This window comes from Perna viridis, chromosome 8 (genome assembly GCF_037379345.1).
Source record: "Perna viridis isolate PV_CMFRI_1.1 ecotype Kerala chromosome 8, ASM3737934v1, whole genome shotgun sequence".
Taxonomy (NCBI): domain Eukaryota; kingdom Metazoa; phylum Mollusca; class Bivalvia; order Mytilida; family Mytilidae; genus Perna; species Perna viridis.
Genome location: NC_142452.1, coordinates 49,361,309 through 49,383,324, shown reverse-complemented (window position 1 = coordinate 49,383,324; position 22,016 = coordinate 49,361,309). Strand labels below are relative to the sequence as shown.

Sequence of the window (22,016 nt, the reverse complement as noted above, 5' to 3'; positions counted from 1 at the left end):
TCTTACAACTTTAAGATGCCAAAATAACAAAAATGCAACAGTCAGACCGATTGGATCAGTGTTACTTTAATCATCAAGTGTTGTGTGTTTACAGTAATTTTTAGACATAAACAAATAACGGGTAAAGGCTAACATGACTTTGAAAATCGACGAGAATAAAAATGTTTGACTGCAAAATGCAATGGCGGTTTTTTTATATAAAATATACACCTTACGAATTATATCTGCCAAATTGTAGCTTTCTACAACGTTAATAACATATATTGCTAAGCATTTGCAGGAGCAATTAAAGTCAAAAATGAAACTTACAAAGCAACTGCGTTTAATAAAGCATGCCTTTGTGCTTAAATTTCAAGAATAGTGACAGTCTGTTCCGCTAAAATTTTGTGTGGAAAAAAAACATTTTGAGTATTGAGTTGCATTGATGTTCAAATGCTTAGCAATTTATGTTATAAACGTTGTAGAAAGCTACAATGTGGCAGATATAATTCGTAAGGTGTATATTTTATATAAATAAAACCGCCATTGTATTTTGCAGTCAACCATTTGTATTCTCGTCGATTTTCAAAGTCATATTAACCCTTACCCGTTATTTGTTGATGTCTAGAAATTACTGTAAACACACAACACTTGATGATTAAAGTATCACTGATCCAATCGGTCTGACTGTTGCATTTTTGTTACTTTGGCATCTTAAAGTTTAAGATTGGCAAAAAATGTTAACTTTATAAGAACGCTTATGGCTACAAACATGCTCATAAGCAAGCAAAAGCAGTGAAATAGATGCATATTGAACACTGGTTGGTTTAAAACTTTGAAGTCGATCTTTTAAGTCCACAATGTCTCTACAGACGTTAGCTTAAATCTTAGAGTTCTAACAGTTTCATTTTTGAATTTAATTGCTCCGAACAGGGGCAATTAAAGTGAAAAATGAAAATAACAAAGCAACTGCGTTTAATAATGCATGCCTTTATGCTTAAATTTCAAGAATAGTGACAGTCTGTTCCGCTAAAATTTTGTGCGGAAAAAAACATTTTGAGTATTGAGTTACATTTATGTTCAAATGCCTAGCAATTTATGTTATAAACGTTGTAGAAAGCAACAATGTAGCAGATATAATTCGTAAGGTGTATATTTCATATAAATAAAACCGCCATTGCATTTTGCACTCAAACATTTTTATTCTCGTCGATTTTCAAAGTCATGTTAGCCCTTACCCGTTATTTGTTTATGACTAAAAATTACTATAAATACACAACACTTGATGATTAAAGTAACACTGATCCAATCGGTCTGACTGTTGCATTTTTGTTACTTTGGCATCTTAAAGTTGTAAGATTGACAAAAAATGTTAACTTTATAAGAACCCTTATGGCTACAAACATGCTCATAAGCAAGCAAAAGCAGTGAAATAGATGCATATTGAACACTAGTTGGTTTAAAACTTTGAAGTCGATCTTTTAAGTCCACGCTGTCTCTACAGACGTTAGCTTAAATCTTAGAGTTGTAACAGTTAAAAGTTAGTTTATCTGTAGATGTTTTAAAAGGAAGCAATAGTATTGACGATCATTCTTGAGCGAAATGTGTAAATCACCAACAAACCAGTAAAAATCTTAGATAAGAGCATGGTCTGACACTTAGTCACAGACTTCAACAGGGAAAAAATCCATATAAAAGTATTTATTAAGACTTAATTCTTTTTCGATTCAGGTAACCAAATAGACAAAAAATGTAGCCATTATAAATATTGTAGTCAAATCGGAAATTTGTGTAATTATATGCGGTAACTTGGTCACATAGAGGCTACTTTCACACAACCCTAACTCTAAACCCTAACCCTTAGCTTAACCCTTAACCTTTACAAAGCCTAACCCTTACCTTAATCCTCACCCTAACCCTAAATCCTAATCCTAACACCTTTACCTAATCCCTAACCTTAACCCTAACCCTTCTATCCCCTAAACTTAACTCTATAAGATACTAGTAGTAGCCACATGCGTTAAAATTCGCCCAAATTATCATTCATGGGCAAAAAGCAGCAATACGGAGTTATCCGACAACTGAAATATCTTTACTATTAAAGGAGTAGACCGATTTCTTTGAGCCAAAACTCCCATAAAACCATACAAAGTTTGAAATATGTGTGATATGACGTATAAATGTAGTGTTTTGTACTTCCTAAATTGTTTTTGAAACAACTTTTTCAACAACAAAAAACACTATTTTCGGAAAAAAAAATCCAAAATAGGAGACCGTATCGATCCGTGTCTTATATATGTTAGTGGATGCTATAGACAACGCACAACAATGTACCTATATTAGGTTACAAGATACAAAGGTATGATTAAAACCATCAATAAACAACGACAAAAATGTACCAATATTAAAAAGATTAATCTAAATACCAAATCAGACTTTTACATCACAAGGCACCGAAACAGCCCTTGTAAAATTGAGTCTAAGTACATGGACATACACGCATCATCCCAGGTCATATAATACATTTACTGCAATTTCCACCTCATATAACTCTGTTTTCTGTCTGTTTTATTATTTCCACGCTTGTACGGATAAATTTACCTTTTCAATCTACAAAGTTTTCCAAAAAAGTGAATGCAAGTAATTTAAACTCAATGACATTATTTAAGCTTTATTATTCAACAAAACCAACTTTAAATGGTACAAAGCTGCTGTATAAAAACATTTGTAAATGGATTGGAATCTTTTCCAATTCCATTTATCTAAGAATACAAATAGGCAAATAATAATAAAATTGATAAAAGAAATATGATTATGATTTTTCTTTACAAAAGAAGAGCAAACGTTATGCAATGCATTAATTACAAGTCAAACCAACGCACACAAACCATCAGAAAGTTACCCATATATAGTTATTCATATGTTTTGATACAAACGAAACTATCTTATTATAGTTGAAATTTTCTTTGTTTATTTTATAAGATTTTTAAACAAAAAATACTGAGAAAAAATTTTAAATTGAGGAATATTTTGGACAATTTTGAAACTAGCAGAGAAAAGTTTTGATAAACATAAAATTACATGGCAACTGTTTTGACAAGATGATGAAACTATTAGAACAACTAAACGAACAATTGTAGGAATGTAATTAACAAGTCAATAATCAAGCTAAATTTGAGTGTATCATTACCTCCTTGGTAAGTTTTAGAAATTTTTCATAAAATTTTATCATTTTCATTCATGGAAAAAAAATAACAAAATTTGCAATATCATTTAATAATATTGGAATTGTAAGCCTTCATTAACAACATTAATTGATAAAATCTTAATAATTGACAGTCTATAAGTGCTATAAGAAAATTGTGGTCAACAGTTTGGGAAAAATGCTTACGATTGTCGAAAACGATTAAGATGATCAAGACGTGTATAGACAGACTCGTGTTTCAGAAATCATCATACTGCTAGTCAGTGAATAGGCAATTGTTTTAAAACTCAATCTGTCACTTTTTGTTGTATCTTTTGCAATCATTTGAAGTATTGATATGAAGTAAAACATTACACAAACTCTCATCTGATTTTTTTTTATCAAAATTCAAATATTTCATTTAAAATCTTTTTGTCAGAGCTAAAGCGATTTAAACTTTAAATTCGAAATGTCTGAATTACTCCAACACAAAATATATGCTCTATTTTTTGAAAAAAAATATAATACTCTTTTTCAAGAAAGACCATGGAAAATTTATGCATCACAATAAAATAGTGTCAATTTTCAATCAAACTACAGTTAACTTAATTATACAAAATAACACAAGACATGTGGACCTACAGTCGCCCCTATGCCATTTATTTTCCATTATAAAATAAAACACAATATCAATAGTTAAGTTCTTTTTGAACAACAAATTCGCAAAAAAGTAAAAAAAAACTTTTTCTATTTTGTTTTCTTGTTAAGTTAAATCTGAAGGATTTTGAATGCTTCAAGTCGTCAATAAAAATAAACCAAAATGATCACATCGGTTACATTTGTTACGTATTAAGTCCGTAAGCTGTTGACCAATTAACAATTGAATGTCTGCACTTAAGTTCTACATTTCCAAAAGTGGCGCCTATATGCGTACAGCTTTCGAAGGTTTAATTGCTATGAGAGCTTTATTTGGCCTGTAGAAATGTGTTAAAATTCAAATAGATTTCTATTATATATATTCTTTTGTTTTCTTTTATTTTCTTTAGCTGTTGTCTAACACAACTAAAGACTGACATTTTATAACAAAATTGTCAGATAGACCAGTCATCTATTCTATCATCCTCTGTTCTATTTTCTTCCATTTTGTCGGCATGTAAGAATCATAATAAACCATATTACCTAGGACCTATTGAGAATCTTCAACCAAAGCATAAAGTACTTGATTCTACCTAATTTTATCAGAGAAAGGCATTAATTTATAACTGAACAAAATCGGCTGATGGTTTAAATCATTAAGAATTATTTAACATCCGCGAATATTATTCGCTATACAGTAGTTTATACCGTATAGGGGTAATATTTGCAGATGTGAAATCTCGCGATTTTTTTAAATTGAGGTATAGTATAGTATAATATAGTATAGAGTAGGGATAGCATAGCATAGCACAACATAGCATAGCATAGTCTAGTCTAGTCTAGTCTAGTCTAGTCCACTCTTAGGATCAGGGTTTCATTTTCTGAAGCCTTTTTCTTAATTCCCTTGATTACTCTTTAAGTAATGTTTAGAAATGAAAGAATAAAAAACTATTAAATGTACTCTGCATGAGTCTATATATTTGATTGACATTGCCTACATGCATAAGATAGCTCTTATCTGATTGTCGGTCAATTCCATGTGATCGTGTGACAAAAATAGGAAGAATAAGAACATATTTCTTAGTATTATCTTTACAAGCCCGAATGATCAGGATATATAAAACGCACTCTAATAGACGTAAAGCCGGCAATTTAGAAATTGCAACAAATAAATATAAATAGATGGAAGACGGGGATCCCCTTTTGCGCTGTTACAGATTATTGACCATACTTAATTAATTACAAATTTGTCTAATGCATGATTAATTTACGATCGTAACTATCTTAGCCATTTCGCAGGGTTTAAACTTACTGTTCTGTTTTTTTGATGAGCCAACCCTACACTCAGTGCCTTTCTGAATAATTCGATAATGGTATGGCCTACTAATGACTGAACATTTAAACATCTATGTTAATATTTAGGAATATTCTTCCATGTACCACGATTGTCTTTGAGTGTTTTACAAGGCTAACCGTTTACGAGGTACACGATCTGTACAGTTGATTAGCTTGTCAAAGAATTTTTTTTTAAGTTTACTTATTTCAGCGAGGGATACTACTTAATGATAATGAATGGCGATACCAATGTAAAACATCGTCTTTTAATTGTGCATGGATTATTGTATTTATCTTAATTAGTTTATGACATACTTTAAATGCTAGAATTTCAAAAGTATCAGGACTTAATTTCAATGTTTATAATACGTTAGTATTAACTACTGCTACGCGATGAATATAAAATGGATGACAAAATGCACATGATATGATAATGGAATGAAAAAATTGATGGGACACAAGGATAATAAGGATAAAAAATTTTGATTGCCACTGGAAATAGGGAGAGGGGATAGGTCGGGCAATTTGGCTTCCCGCGACAGAGCCCAAAGGTTTCTACTATCGAATACCACATCAGGGTTCTTTACTGTACGTGGTACGTGCCATTTGTCCCAACACTTGGCTACCCTATGGTTTGCAGTCAGGTTTTCCGTATTTCGGCTTGACGCATGAAGCATGTAGCGTGCCAGGCGTACCTCTTTTCACTACCTGGGGCACACAATCTAGTTGCTCTGTAGGCAGAGTGCCCTAGCCCCCGGTCTTGGTTCTGGGTACTATTAAGTCCCGTTTACGACACTCATGGCACTGCTGCAATATAAGACCGAGAAAAAACAATTTAATTAGTCAAAATGCCATTCAAAAATATTTTGAAGCATGTTTCACAACAAATCATTTAACAAGTCAATATTTTCCCAACTTCACATTTATAAGTTCCTAATATGTAAATTAACGGGACATATTGAATGCGTACACATTATATGGAACGAAAAGATAGATTTATCATCTTCTGCGTGATTCTTAGGTTACGTTATGATTAATAATAGGAATAATTCTTTAAATACGGTCAACTACACTGACTTCATATCTACAATGACATTCACGTGTCGATAGGTCATCAATTGTTATTGTGTCAAAACAAAAGTATACAATGTGGAAAGTTATTCTACTTACAGTTATTCCTTTCCTCGGTGGTATGTACTTGTTTTAAAAACTCTAACAGTCGAATATCACTACTTTTTTTGTGTTACTATGGGAGAACTATTGTTTGATGGGTACAATCGTTTGTAGTTTTGGTGGTTGATTCACACCAATAATTGAAACACAGAACGAAATGTAATATTGCCATTGTAATGTGCGTTGCTTTACAATGCAATCAACGAATTAACATTTTTTTTACAAACCATTGATATTGACACCCATGAATAAAAGATAATGTCATTATTATGTATAAATTGATAAAGTTGTATTTTATTTTTTTTTTTTTTCAAACTTTTTAATTAAATTTCCAACATCGTAATTTTTGGCTCTTAATAAAACATATTCTTATTATAGAATGCAAGCGATTTTGTTTGTTTTTGTTTGTATGTAGTCAATCAAAATATAACCATAGCGTTGCTTGACATTTAAGTTGAAGTTGAACGAATGACGACCCCACAAACTACCATACAATATGGGGTAACCTAATGATTTTAAATATTTTACCATTAACTTTTATGCCTGTCATGGTTATCCACATTTTTTCAGGAGTACAAATAATTCGAGACTAGTGGTCTCTTATTTTCAAGTAACGATTTTTTTTTATTTTCACAAATTTCAAGAGAAGGAGAAACCTGTTCTAATGACTAAGTGCATCAATATTTTATTTTCTGTTTTTTTCGAAATCGATAACTGATCAAGAGACGAAATCAACAAAAAGTTATATTTTGTTCTGTAATACTCCATGTGACGTAAGTCAAACTAAAAAGATTAAAATGCAATTCATCATTTGTTTAAATATTACGAATTGTACGCCGCTTACAATGCAAGACATGGACAAATCAGATACCCAAGTGAAGGATTTAAAGTTCCCTACGAGGCTCTAAAATCTAACCCGATTGCGAACGGAATTTTCTCATCATAAACCGTTGTAAATGACTTTTTACTAGATGAGTACATGTTCCCGGCAATAAGTGACAATTAAAACAACGAAAAAAAGGAAAAGGAATCTATTAAAAACAAAATATATCAAAATGCACTGACTAGCATTAATTAAGCGGGTTTTGTGCTATGGTTAGAATGCAATGCGATGCCTAGATATTTCGATTTAGCAATTCAATGATGCCTTGATGGATAGCTGTTTCATATTTCCTATAATAAGCAAAAGCCGTTCTCTATTTCTAAAGACAAGTTTTTTACGATTAATATCTTATAAAGACGATGAGGAAGACGTTAGTTGATAAGTTTACGTATTTTCAGCTGAGGTGTGTTACGACCACATTGGATGTTTTAGCAACTCACCACCGTTCACCAATAGTTTCGGAAAATTGCCTTTGTCGCCAAATCACATCGGAACAACATTTCATCTTCATACTCGGAAAAATCCCAAGGCTGGAGAGCTCCTAAATCCAAATGGAGACGCGACGTCTGTTACTTCAACTCATTTCAATGCTGGGCACAAGACTGCGTTTATCATACATGGTTGGCATGGAATAGAGAATGATACATGGATAGAACTCATGACTGCTGCACTTTTGAAAAATGTAAGTGTGCGTGACACTATTTGAAACTAAAGGTTTCTTTTTTATTGTGCATCAGCATTTCGGAACTACCTTGGACAAAAATGAAAATTAAAATAAAAAAACGAATTTTTCACGATGTAAAGTTATAAAACGTCAAATGTAATCTTGGTAGGGAACTTGAAACTTACATGCAACGTATTAAAAATTGCAAAAAAAAAAAACAATTCTCAAATGAAAGACTTTAACATCCTTCACAATTCTTTTGGATTATTGTACCTTTAAGCTTTCATTTCAATAACAAAACATCATGATCTTGGTGTAAAGCAACGGTTTGTACTTTTTTCATACTTTTTTGGGGGGTGCCGGTATTTCTTGCAGTTTGATATGAATGTCATAGTCGTTGTTTGGACTAGAGGAGCGTACGACGACTATAATCAAGCCGTGGCTGACACAAGAGTTGTTGGTGCTATCACCGCGAACATGGTCCGACTTCTACACAGTTCAACCAACATGTACTACAGCAACATTCATTTAATTGGTCATAGTCTTGGTGCTCATATTTGTGGTTACGTTGGAGATCGTGTCCCAGGAATTGGTAGAATAACTGGTAAACTCAAGTATTATACAAAATAACAAAATTGTAGTACCTACGTTTGTATAGTTTCTTATGTATTATTATGATAGTTTCAATGACAATGCCAATTACAGAAACAAAATAGAAATGAAATTCTTCTGTAGGCTCATTATTCATTTCCACCTTTCTCTATACCACGCTATTGAATCAGAATCACTTATCATTCCATTTTGTCCCTTCTTGATAAACCAAAATTACTAATAGTCCATTCCGTCACTTATTTTTTAATCTGAATAAAAAAATGTTCCACTAAGTCTTTTCTTGTTGAAACAGAATCACTCATTATTGCATTCCGTCACTTGTTGAATCAGAATCACTTAATATTCAAACCAGTCATTTCATGTTGAATCAAAATTATTTTGTCGTACAATTAGTCATTTCTTGTTGAATCAGAATCACAAATTCGTTCATTCACTCTTTTTGTTCGATCAGCATCGCCAACTAATCAATCTAGCCCTTTCTTGTTCAGTTACATTTTGTTGAATTAGAATCACTTATTTCATTCAGTTACATTTTGACGAATCAGAATCACTTATTATTCCATTTAATTACTTTTTGTCCATACAGCTTTGGAAAAAGTATCTTCCTAGAACAAATGAATATCTCATAAAGGTCAAAGATGGTTTCGTTTTCTACAGGCCTTGATCCTGCAGGACCTGATTTTAACCATGTTAACACAAAAGTAAGGCTGGATACTTCTGATGCATTGTTTGTAGATGTAATTCATTCAGATGGAGGTGTGTATAATTAAACTTGCTTTTTGAAATGTGATTACAAAGTGCCTGGAATTCTTAAGGGAAAAGGAGTATTTTGCATTGAAAGAAACGGAATTTTAATATTAAAATTAGCGTTAAAGTGTTTTGGTAGCTACACTACCAATAATTCAGCAACGTTAAACTAATACATTTCTGTTTTGTACTAAACTGTACTGTTTTAATGACTACTGAAACAGTCTGAGTACTGTATTTTACAGTGACGTTACAGTGTTGTCATTTACAGTAATGTTACAGTACTGTTTCATTACTGAATTTTAAGATAATGTTCCATTACTGTCATTTACAGTACTGTTTCATTACTGAATTTTAAATATTGTTTCATTACTGAAGTTGACAGTACGTTTCCAGTACTGTCTTTTACAATGTATATTCAGTACTATGTTAAACAGCACATTTTCAGTACTGTATGTTTCAGTAAGTTTTCAGCACTGTGTTTAACAGTATTGTTTAAGTACTACATTTTTCAGTACAAGAGTACAGTAATGTTTACTATGAACATCTGCTTGTCCTTTGAAGACATTTTCAGAAATACATGTTTGACTTTTTTGTCTTATGTGACGTCACAATATTTGTAACGTATTCAGCACCTTGACGTCACCTCATTTTGAATGATGCACAAATAATTGTCATTATTTTGGAAATCATTAGGAATGATAAATACTAAACCATAAAGGCTGACCCCACTGGGGATGGTATGCTGTTAAAATGCTCAAAAATCAAAGTTTTTTATAGAAAATTACTGGCTTTCCCCCCTCTTTCTTCTTTCTAAATCGACTAGCTCCTGTTAAATAAAAACTTGGAATTTAGTTGAAAATAAATAGTTGTGGTGATTTCGAATAAACCTGTAAGTAACACAGTTGACGTAAACAATGAAAAACAATACGGAAACAAAGTACGTCCTGTGTTCTTGTGAATAGCATCTTGGCCGATTGTTGGCCCTAAAAGGGAGTATAGGCAAAATATCATGGCACTCAAATGGTTAAGTGGTTTCTGTTATCTTGAATATAAATAACATATTAAAATATATTGAAGAAACGCCACATCATCCCCGTCACACTGTCAAGCAAGAGAAATGATCGGCGACAGATCGAGTGATGATATATGTTAAGTATTGTAGCTTGTATGATTGTTAATGGAGCAAGTTTAGGATTGTGAACACACATTTTATTACTTTTTCGACAATTTCAGCAAAACTGCAACATTTATATAAAATCAAAGATGTCTGTCAAAATGATAATCATTTGCGAAGGATATGCAGTTATAGGTATGTCATTTTGATAACCCGTTTTTCAGAAATACGAAAAGCAACCTTTCGACCTATGTGTTGTGGCAAGTTAGTACACAATTAAATGTATGTCAAATAATGAAAAATACAAGACATCCAATCTTATGTAGGACAACATATTTAGATAGCGACTCTTGAACCAGTAAAAAAGAGAAAAATCGAAATTGTGATGTGCATGATGCATTTATTAACATGCTGAAGGCTTAAATGTTTCCTATTGCTTAATTTTTTTTGAAAAATGGTTTACTAGAATAAACATGTTTTCAAGATTCTTAACTTGCTCCATTCTCGATCAAGCCGCAAGTCTTGCCATATATTATCGATCAGTTTACGATCATTTCTCCCCCTTGACAGTATGACGAGGAGTACACGTGGCATCGCTGTAGTGCACCGTAATATTTAGGTTGGTTGACAGGAACCGCTAGATAAGTGAACATAAAGCATTCCGCCAACTAAAGGGTTGCAGCTACATTTAGACAAACTATTTCGCACACCAAATTGACCCGATCTAATTTTGTTAAACTTAAAAATTTGGTGGATATGTTGCGTACAAGTTGTAGTTTTGTACAAAATTTCCCTATACATGTTTAACCAATATGTCCCAAAAAAAAACAAGTTAAAACATGTACAAATTTTGCCTGTACTTGCTATAACATGTACAAAAATTTTCAAAAAATTATTTCAACTACATGTAGTACATTATTTTCAAAACGACATTACACTTAAATTTTATGCATGCTTATTGACTAAACAATGATAAACGTGTATTTACAAAACACATGCATGATTCACTTACATTTGTACTTATTGCCACAAGTTGTTGACATTTGACACTTGGAATTACACATCACTTTTATTTTTCTGCACTTACACTTTCAATTCTTTTACAGTCTTTCTTACAATAACAATAAATGTGTCCCTGTCCTCCACCCAGTGCTAACTTACTAACAATCTCTCTCGTACTACCTGCATTCATAGAATCATTCGAAATCGAAGGAACGCATTGTCACTCTCAGAAAGGACAATTTTACGGTGCTAGACTGATTGTCACAAGGCTCAGATGCCGTACCCAATGCCTCTAGAATGTTGATTTCTGGAGGCTCTGATTCAACATAGTCTCGGAAGGTTCCTTGGTCGAATTGGTGCAGACTATCAACCTCCATCTTTACTAACTTGTGTCCTTAGTAATTTTATAATTAGCCCTACGGACTTCATATGCCACATATTTTGGAATGATTTTAATATCCGGAATGGCACGAATGCGATATATGCTCTAATTCGGGTGACTTCCGCTAGAATTTTGATTCCCTTGACATGATTACTCTTTCGTAACTGTAATGACCCGCATGTTTGTTTTTTTTTTTCAATCAAAACAACTGGTTACCAGAAAGTGCGCTATTGACAAAGGAATCAGATTAAACAACTGGCAATAGATATATATGGAATCCGAATTGCTCTTTTATTTTTGTTACTTTGTATGTATTATTTTAGTTACTTTATGTTCTTTGTTGTGTTTGTCTGTTTTCATGTCTGGTCTTTGTCCCTGAATCACATTCTTTTTTCCGCTAGAATCTTGGTTCCCTTGATTAATCATAATATAAACGTCCCAATATCATATGAGCAAAAAAAAAACACACACGTAGAACACATGTGTATTAAATTTAAGTGGTAAATTTTGATCTTGTATATAGCTATAACTATGAAGCTATGACGGTAGACACGGTACCGATCTCAAGCTTAATATGGAGTAGTAATATATAATTATGCAAATCATATGCAAATGAAAAGGACTCAAATTATGAATGCAAGAAGTCGCTAACAAAATCAGCGACTTAAAAATGGTTTAACAGAGCGCGGGGTTATTTGTAAAATTATAAACGTAGAGTTAACCTTTTTGGGTGTTTTTATAATCAGTTAATACGTTTAAGAATAAATATCTGTATGTCTTTTCTTAATAGGATAATTAATCGGAAAGAGAGAATAACCAAAATATTATCACGAGTGCCGAAGAACGCCTAGATTTAAAGAGTGTGCGGAACTTGTTCCGCGCACGAGTTAAATCCTCAAGCGGTCTTGGCACGAGTGATCGTATTTTGGTAATTCACAAAACAATTTAATTATCCTATTTATTATATAGATTGTCTTGATAATTTACCAATATGTTCAACATGAATTTTAAATTTGGTGATTGGCGGATTGATATCAAAGTTGTGACGTTTTGGCGAGAGTGAAATTACCGAAATTTATTTCATAGTGTAAATTATCGAAATTTATTACACTGGGATCATTCCATAAAACACTGCTTTCCAGAAAAGCTCATTTACTTTTGTTACTTTGTATGTATGATTTTAGTTACTTTATGTTCTTTGTTGTGTATGTCTGTTTTCCATATCTGGTCTTTGTCCCTGGATTACATTCTTTTGATTACCGCTATAACCTTGATTCCCTTGGTTACTCTTCTAAATTATAAAATGTTACAATTAAGTTCCTTCATACCTATAGCCATCATTTAATCATTTTTGTCGCATTTCCATTTTCTATTTCATTTGACATACTTAAAAAGATTCATTTCAATATTGTACAAGTTGAAATCATTTTTTTGGAACGTTTTGTACATGGCTTGACATGTATGGGCAAAATTTGTACGTTTTATAACTTGTATTTTTGGTTTATACAAGTTATAACATGTACGGAATTTGGTACAACTTGTACACAACAGATATATTGTTTAAATGTAGCTTAGCATTTATACGTAGACAGATGTGATATATGTAATAGTAAACAAGTGTAACTATTGTTTAAATGAAGAAAGGTATCTGGAACATTTCAGCTCCTTCCGTTCTCTCATCATCAGCTGGCTTATTGTCGAATAATGGCCTTATTTGAACCAAAATTGCGAGAAAATGAATCGAAAAGGGTATTATAATTTTTACCTTTTTCCCACTTCCCCCATGCATGCTCTCATCCTGTACTAGTTTTCTTAGAGACTAATATTTTGTATTTGGCTTAGTGTTAGTTTTGGAAAGGTAACCTCTTATTTGTACATAAATGCTATATTTTTTTGCAGTATGTTAACATGACTACTGGTTTTATGAAAAAACATCTCTAATTTAATTATAAATTTCTTGAACCTCCATACACACACCAAGGATTAGAAAAATATTTACCATTTTTATGAAATAATACATGAAATTTATGTATGAACTGCCTCAAAACAGCTTTACTTCAACAAAACGAAACAAAATGTTCAGAGTTGATGTAACTGTATACTACTACAACAGCTAGTCTTGTCATTTTGAGTCCCCTATCGTCGACTTTGGCTACAATGCACTCCTCTGTCAGTCAGTCTGGCAGATCAGTTTTCCGCACTTTCAATGTTAACAAATTATACTTGGAGTTTGCATTCTTTTGTCTTCGACAGATTTTTACGGACACATTTATGACACAACTGCATGTTGGGTGGTCCCTGATTCTCAAGTGTGGCGAGGGGGTAGAGATTTTGGAAACCACACGAATAAAAAGTATGTGTTTCTAATTTCCCGATTGGTGTGAACCTCTCTTCCGCCCATTTAATCCGCTAATATAACACATGTCTTTGCTACTTACAAGTACCTCTCAATGAGTCTAAATCATCATAATTACCTAAGTAATCCATTTTCCTCTTGTTCAATGGCCGAAACATCTGGATGCAAACCGCCATGTTTCAAAAACAACAGTTTGCGAAACATTAACATTGCAAACACCAAATTCTAAAAATAGTTCCTGACCGAGTCAAATCAAAGACTTTCAAATTGGTAGTCACTGCTGCACCAAGCTCACAATATCTTAGGATATAGAGTGACGTCTGGTTGGCTCAGAGTCAGAGTAATGTGACCGAGTGGGGTGACATACCTACATGCTGACTATTGCTTATGTAAGCTGACAAAATACATGAAAAGTTTAAGATTCGTCTCAGCCTTTTGGATGAGTACAAAGCAAGGTCTGTTTGATTGGTCAATGATCGTCTCGCCTTGCACCTTGCATGAAATTTCTGCCATATTACGTTAAACCATAATCAGTCAATTTAAAATTAATGACAACCATCTGTTGGCAACTTTTTATAACTTTAAGTTGCTGTAGCTCCCATGCTATAAAGTGAAGTAGAAATAAGGAATAATATGTCAAGGACGTAATGGACTAGTGTTCTGTGAGCTTATACACGCTGAGTATCATAACACACAGATCTCGGAGCTGTTTATGATTATACAGTAAGTATGGCACTATAGTCAATGTTCTGCTCCGGTTTGTTGTGTTATGATACCCGGCGTGTTGTAGACTTATTTTTTTCTTGTTTTATATCGTATTTCAAAACCAGTCTGTCTATTTCAATATTCAATGCTTAAATCGTCAAAATGGAGGAACTTCCCCAACATGGCTTTGCACTTGACGCACTTGGGACTCCTGACATCTTGTCGATACTACACCCCTTGATAGAATCCTAAAACTGGTTTCAATGATAGCCATATATATAAATATTTTCTACTTAAAGTTACATGTTTAGAATAAATATACTTTGGATAAGCATTTCTATAGTCATCATGCATCATTCATGGCATTCCTATATCTTTTTTGTTTGCTGGTGTGATAATCTGTCCTATCGCTGCAATAATATATTTCACCGTTCTTTATGTGCTGGACAACCAACTGTTAATTACTCATAAAAGCACCAAACTTGGAAATGAAATGTTCCATACATGTAACAAAACGACCACTGAATGAGAAAAAGGAAAAGGTTTTTCGGGGTGCAAATTCTTTATTGGAGTGTAAACATCTCATTGACAGAAATTTTAGTAATCTTCTGGTTTGAATAATGAATTCATGAAATCTAGGCCGACATCACAGTTCCATCAACTAGGAAAGCTTGACAAGCCGTTTCCGCTATATAAAACGCTATGATATTCGTACAGTTGGATAATTTCCAAATACTGAGGATGTTCCGCGTGTAAGCATACATGTATAAACATACCAATATTAAAATTAAAACCATTACAAAGTGAGAAATATTAGTTAAATGTTCAGTATGAGAAAGGGAGAGCAAACCTTACATTTTGTATTGAGAGGGAAATCGTTGGTAGTAAAAAGGAATATATTTTCCCTCAAAAGTTTAACATTAGTATCTTGACATAAAGATAAATAGTGAAATTAATCCCCAATACCATCAAAACATAATTTACAAAATCTATTCTCCCTTATTACATTAGCATATCTTCCAGTTTCAAAGGGTATATTAATATTATTTGTTCTTAGTTTACACAGCCAAATCCTTGCAGAATAATTTAATCTTCTTAACAAGTATGGCTCAAGTTTAAATTCTGTTTTAAAAATTCCGTAAAAGTCACCTTTAGAACTCTTCTTAATGTCTGAGTACCAAAATTGAATAAATCGATCTTGCGAAGTTTTCTTCAGTTTAATCTTTATAAATTCTGAACTTAAGTTGAGTTCATCTGTGTTTAAGAAATAATTCAATCCAGTTGAATTGCAAAGGTCTTCAATGTGGTTTTAACCACCAGAAGGAAAAATCCTTTTTACTATTTTTCAGATTCAACAAAATTCTAAATACTTTACTAGATAACTTATAAGATGATTTTATGTTAAGCCAAAATCCGATCATTCTGATATTGATATAAACACTTTGAGGAAAACGGCCCAGTTCTCCATAAACCATGTAATTAGGTGTGTTAGGTCTGATTTTTAAGGATTTTTTGACAAAAGCCAAATGAACCCTATAAATATCAAAAATAATTTTAAAACCTCTTATTTCACAAGAATACGTCAGTAGAACAAAGCTATCAAACAATTTCAATTGTAGATCAATTGAAAATGGAAGACTTCGTATTTACTAAAAACAGCGAACATTGCTTTCCGGGCTTGCTGAATGAGTTTAGTCCTTGCAGAAGTAAAGCTACCGTTATAATTAAATAATAGACCAAGATAGCAGAAATTATCACACAAATCTGTATTTTCACTTTTGAATTTAAAAATGAAATTTGTTCCTACTTTTCGTTTAGAAAATATAACAATTTTAGTTTTCTGAATATTCACATTAAATTTCCGTTCTTCACAATAATTGCTAAAGACATTTATAGCATTTTGTAACCCCCCACAGATAATAATACTGCATCATCAGTATATAACAAATTAAATAATCTGACGTAAAAATCAAGGTACTCAATACTTAGCTTATTTACCAGATCAAGGCTATCAATTCTTGATTTTCGAAAAAAAAGTTCCAAATAATTAAGATAAAAAGAAAACAACACCGGAGATAAATTTTCACCTTGTCTGACACCTGTTTCACATGCAAAAATCAGAAAATATATTGATATGAACTACACATGACTTAATTTTATCATGCATATTTTTATTACAGTAAAACACTTTCCACCTAAACCTGACTTTTTTCCACACGATGGCTCTCCATACGGTGTCAAATACCCGTGCAGGTCCGGGTGTTAAAAGAATATGCCTGCAGCAGCGCTTAGCTTGTCGTAAAAGGCGACTAAATAGTGCTCAGAACCCTAGCCAGGGGGGCTAGGGCGCTCTGCCCACAGAGCAACTGGGATGTGTGCCCCAGGTGGTGGAATGGGGTACCCCTGGCTTGTTACATGCTGGGGTTTTCAGGCTATAATACAGAAAACCTGACCGCAAACCATAGTGGTGCACCGTGTTGGGAAAGATGCCACGTTCCTCGGACGTTAAAGAACCCTACTGCGGTATTCTTTCGGAGTAGGAACCATATATAGCCTGACAACTCCAGCATGTAACACGCCAGGGGTACCCCATTCCACCACCTGGGGCACACAGCCCAGTTGCTCTGTGGGCAGAGCGCCCTAGCCCCCGGCTAGGGTTCTGAGCACTAATCAGTCGCCTTTTACGACAAGCTTAGCGCTCCTGCATGCCTATTCTTTTGACACCCGGACCTGCACGGATTCTAAAACATTCTAAGATATTTACGGAACAGTACCGTAAAATTCAGTAATGAAACAGTACTGTAAATGACAGTGATGAAACAATACTGTAAATGTCAGTAATGAAACAGTACTGTATTATTTCTGTAAATGACAGTACTGTAACGTCACTGTAGTATTTCAGTAGTCATAACAAAAGTAAAGTTTCAGTACAAAATAGAAATGTATGGTTTAATGTTGGTAAATTATTGATAGTGTACATTATTTATTCCATCCATGAGGATAAGACACTGAATAAAATTGAAAAATATTTCATCACAAAATAAATTACACTTATCCAATACAAAAGCGAAAGGGGTTTCATGACTTTACAAAGTACTTCACAACCTTCAGTAAACATTGATCAAAAGGATGATGTTGTAAACAACAAGTTGTTGATATTAGAAGCTCGATTATGTGGCTTTTTTTTACTTATATTCATGTGTCGGGGGAGATGAATTTATTATAGTGTGTCGGGGGAGGGGGGGAGATGAATTTATTATAGTTGAATTTGTTTTGTTATGAAGTCTTCCACGACATATATAGTTTAAAGCAATATTTTCTGTGATATATCGTACATTACTGCTTCATTATTTTATTTATAGTATACACTATTCAGCCTTGGAAATCAAACAAATCGAATAAGAAGCTTATTTCATGACCGAGAATATCTTCCATGTGCAAAACAAGGAATAAATCTAAAAGCTTAAGGATTTAGAATTTAATTGTACCACGGTCATTAATTTCCTCGGGGAACTCCGACAGCAGTACCAGTTGTTCCAATTTTTAAATGTATGGAAATGCTCTTTTCAATCATGTCATTTTGATACGACTTTTTAACTTAAAACTGTGCTTAGTCCCTCACAAAGATAGTCAATAATGGTGTTTAACATGATATTTTATCACCCCTTCCCGCTTTGAAATCCGAAAGTATAAAGTGATCAAGCAGTTTGTTCTTCCGATCGTTTGTTCGTCATTTTTAAAACGCAACTCTTCCGAACTCTGCTAAATGAAATTTGAAAAAAAAAAACATTAGCGAATTTATTATCACATGATCCTATTGCGTACCGTGTATTTTTTTTCTATATGAATGACTTTCTATATGAATGGTTTCCTAAAGCAAAACATGGTCGACCACAGGTGGAAAGTGTTCTTATTTACAACTTCTCTAAAACCACAGAATTGGATTCAATACAACTTTCACACATTCTTTATCACATGATATCATTGGGCAATTCCCATTTCCCATTTCGTATCTTTTTTTTCGCTAGAATCTTGGTTCCCAAGATTACTCTTTCTTCATCTTAACTCCGTTTTCACGACTTTAGAGTGTTCTTTTTATCTGTAGTTATGTTTCCTATTAAAGTAACAGCATTATCATTGTCTTGACCCTTTAGTTCTTGGATTTCACAACAGAATGGGACAAGTAGACTTCTTCCCGAATGGCGGTAGAACTCAACCTGGATGTGCATTCGATCGTATGTATTATTGTATTAGTATTATGTATTAGTAAAACCACTACATAATATTGTAGTTATTTTGTGCACAAAAGAAGATATAATAAGAGTCATTTAATGTGCAAAAGTTTTGCAAGGATGAAGTTGTGTTCTCTTTTCTGTAAAGCATGGACATAACAATGCATCTATAGCTTTTTAATCTACTTAAAACAGATCATTGTCATACATGAAACGTATGAAAATATGACAGATATCCATACAAAAATTTTAAGCTGAAAGAAGAATTCATCTTTGGGAAGAAAATAATGTGTTTATGTACTGCTCGCTAATATTAGATCTATTTTATGAGGTAGAGCTTAATTGTTTTTGTTTTTGGTTGTTGTTTTTTTTTTTTTGTGTTTTTCGGGGGTAGGTTGGCTTTTGACTACATGTACTACTTTGTTAACCAGTAAAAAAATGAATAAACCATTTCAAAATCATTTGCAAAAATACAAAAACGGTGTTGTAAGGGTAATCAAAGGAACCAAAGTTATAGCGAAAATCAAAAGAATGTGATCCAGGGAGAAAGACCAGACCTGGAAAACAGACAAACACAACGAACAACATAAAGTAACTAAAATTATATATAAAAGTAACTAAAGTAAATGAGCAACTCGGACTCCACTAAAAATGGGAGCATGGACCAGGTGCACCGGTAGGGTAAGCGTTCGCTGCTTTTCTAGAAACACCCGTCGAGTTGTTTTTAAAAAGTCAAGTCAGGGGTAGACGAAAGAGGAAAGGAAAACTATGACACATTGAACAAATCAGTTTTCATGGTGCTGAAAGATACACCATAACGATCGACGAATTCATGATGACGACCATTAACTCCTGTAGCATCATTCTGTAAATTCAATCTTGTAGCAACATAACCCTGTTGCAAAGCCTATTTGTTAGAATTCTGCCGGGATACAAAAAGTCTGCGTAGTTACGGCAAGCTCTGGCATAACGTAGGAGGGAGTTGTGATATGATCAGTCCATACGCAGGTGCAGAAGGGATTTTGCCACAGATGAAAGGAAAGTTGACAATTCTGAATGAAAAGTAATCACGTTTATCGTGAAGTTTGGTCAATAGTTTTCCAATACCGTCGGTTTCTAAGTGTAGGTCAAGATATGAGGTTGACTTAACAGTATCTGTAGTGTCCTTTATCTCAAGTTCTTTGGGGTAGATGCGATGTATCAAATCCCCAAAATTAGGATTGTTTAAAAATAATACGTCACCAATATAGCGGAAACTGAAATTAAAGGATCTAGCTAAACGATGTTCTTTCTTTCGGATCAGATCAGCTATAAAGTCTGCCTAATAATAGTGAAGGAATAGGTCAGCAAGTAGAAGACCACAATTTGTTCTCATTGGAATGCCGACCGTTTTTTTAAAAAAACGCGTCCACAACACTGGACAAATATGTTGTCAATAAATAAAATTCCAACATTTTGAAAACATCTTCTGAATATTTGGAAGATGATTTGGAATTATTTCTTACAAAGTATGGGGAATCTCTACCAAGAACTACATATTTGCATCTATGTGTATCATCTTTTTTGGAGTAAGTTATGTCTACGTTATTACAAACAATTCTATTGCAAACATATGTATAGTGAAGTTCAGATTTGTTGGGAATGACGCAACAATCGAATAATGGTGACAAACATTTTACGGTTATCATCATTAGTTTTTCATGGAATTACTCTTTTTCGAATTCAGATTTATTTCTTGTTCAGATACAGTTACTGATCACATGACCAGTCTTAGTTTTACATTTGGTTGTCGCGCTTTTAAGATAAAAATATCGATTGTACATGCAATGGGCATTTGGCAAGAGTTATCGTTCTTGATCTGGTTTGAATTGGTTGATTTTAGTGGACATAAATGTATGATTTTGTAAGCAGTGCAGGACTGAATGCAGAAGTGATTATCGTTATGTGAATGTAGAGTATATGTAGACATGAATCACTTTACCATTTGCGTCCCGTGCAGGTCCGGGTGTTAAAAAGAATAGGCCTGCAGCAGCGCTAAGCTTGTCGTAAAAGGCGACTAAATCTCCCGGAGTAGGAACCATAGGGCTCCGCCACAGGAGGCTAAATTACCCGACCTTACCCACCTCTCCCTATTTCCAGTGGCAATAAAAATTTGTCGACCCCATTGTCTTAGTGTCCCATCCCTTTTTCATTTCATCATCGTTTCATGTTCATTTTGTCATTAATTTAATGTTCATCGTCTGAATATAGCTGAAATATTGCTGCTCGGACGTTAAACCCCAACAAACAAACAAACAAACTTAACCATTGGCAGTGTCTGAATTTTATATGGACTGGTATTAAAAAGTAATAAAATCCATATTGTAGATCATCAACAGCAAGAAACTGTTTAAAAATGTTTGTTGATTCAAATTCGAAACTAATTTCATTTACCTGGTTCATGTATTATATAAAAAAACTAAAAATCATTTTCGTGCACACTACTAAGGTTTCTTGAAGATATCCAATGTCCACTTATGCTCTTCTGCTGGTATAATGATGGTGATTTTCGATGTACCACTCCACTTTTTATACTTTTTTCATACCGTTTTGCTGCATAATCCAAAGATAGTAACAACGAACCAATAAGGTTTATATGATAGATATACCATAAACTTATTATTAAGTGTTGACAGTATGCAGTTATTTTATTATTTCGTTATTACATATATTTATTTTGTTTTGATTTAATTATAATTTTTATTTGCAGCAATTGCACCGTTTTATAGTTGCAGCCACATGAGAGCACCATATTACTTTATTGAATCTATCAACCCAAACTGTCATTTCGGTTCTTACCACTGCAACAGCTATAATGACTACAGACATAACCATTGTCACAGCTGTACCCATGGTTGTGTAGATATGGGATATTACTTGTCGTCTCACGTACGGGGAACATTCTACTTGAAAACCGGATGGCACTTTCCATACTGTTCTCACTGAAATAAAAATTCATTTAAATTTGAA

At 33.3% G+C, this 22,016-nt stretch overlaps 1 protein-coding gene across 1 annotated transcript; it reads left to right on the top strand.

Moving 5' to 3' along the window:
• The first annotated feature begins 6,179 nt into the window (after positions 1–6,179).
• LOC148610836 (inactive pancreatic lipase-related protein 1-like) lies at positions 6,180–22,016 on the top strand. Its single transcript, XM_088596252.1, has 6 exons — positions 6,180–6,324; positions 7,589–7,872; positions 8,230–8,458; positions 9,124–9,222; positions 18,930–19,010; positions 21,757–22,016. Exons 1-6 carry the CDS (start codon positions 6,282–6,284, stop codon positions 21,990–21,992), a joined length of 972 nt encoding a protein of 323 aa, XP_088452378.1. The 5' UTR covers positions 6,180–6,281; the 3' UTR covers positions 21,993–22,016.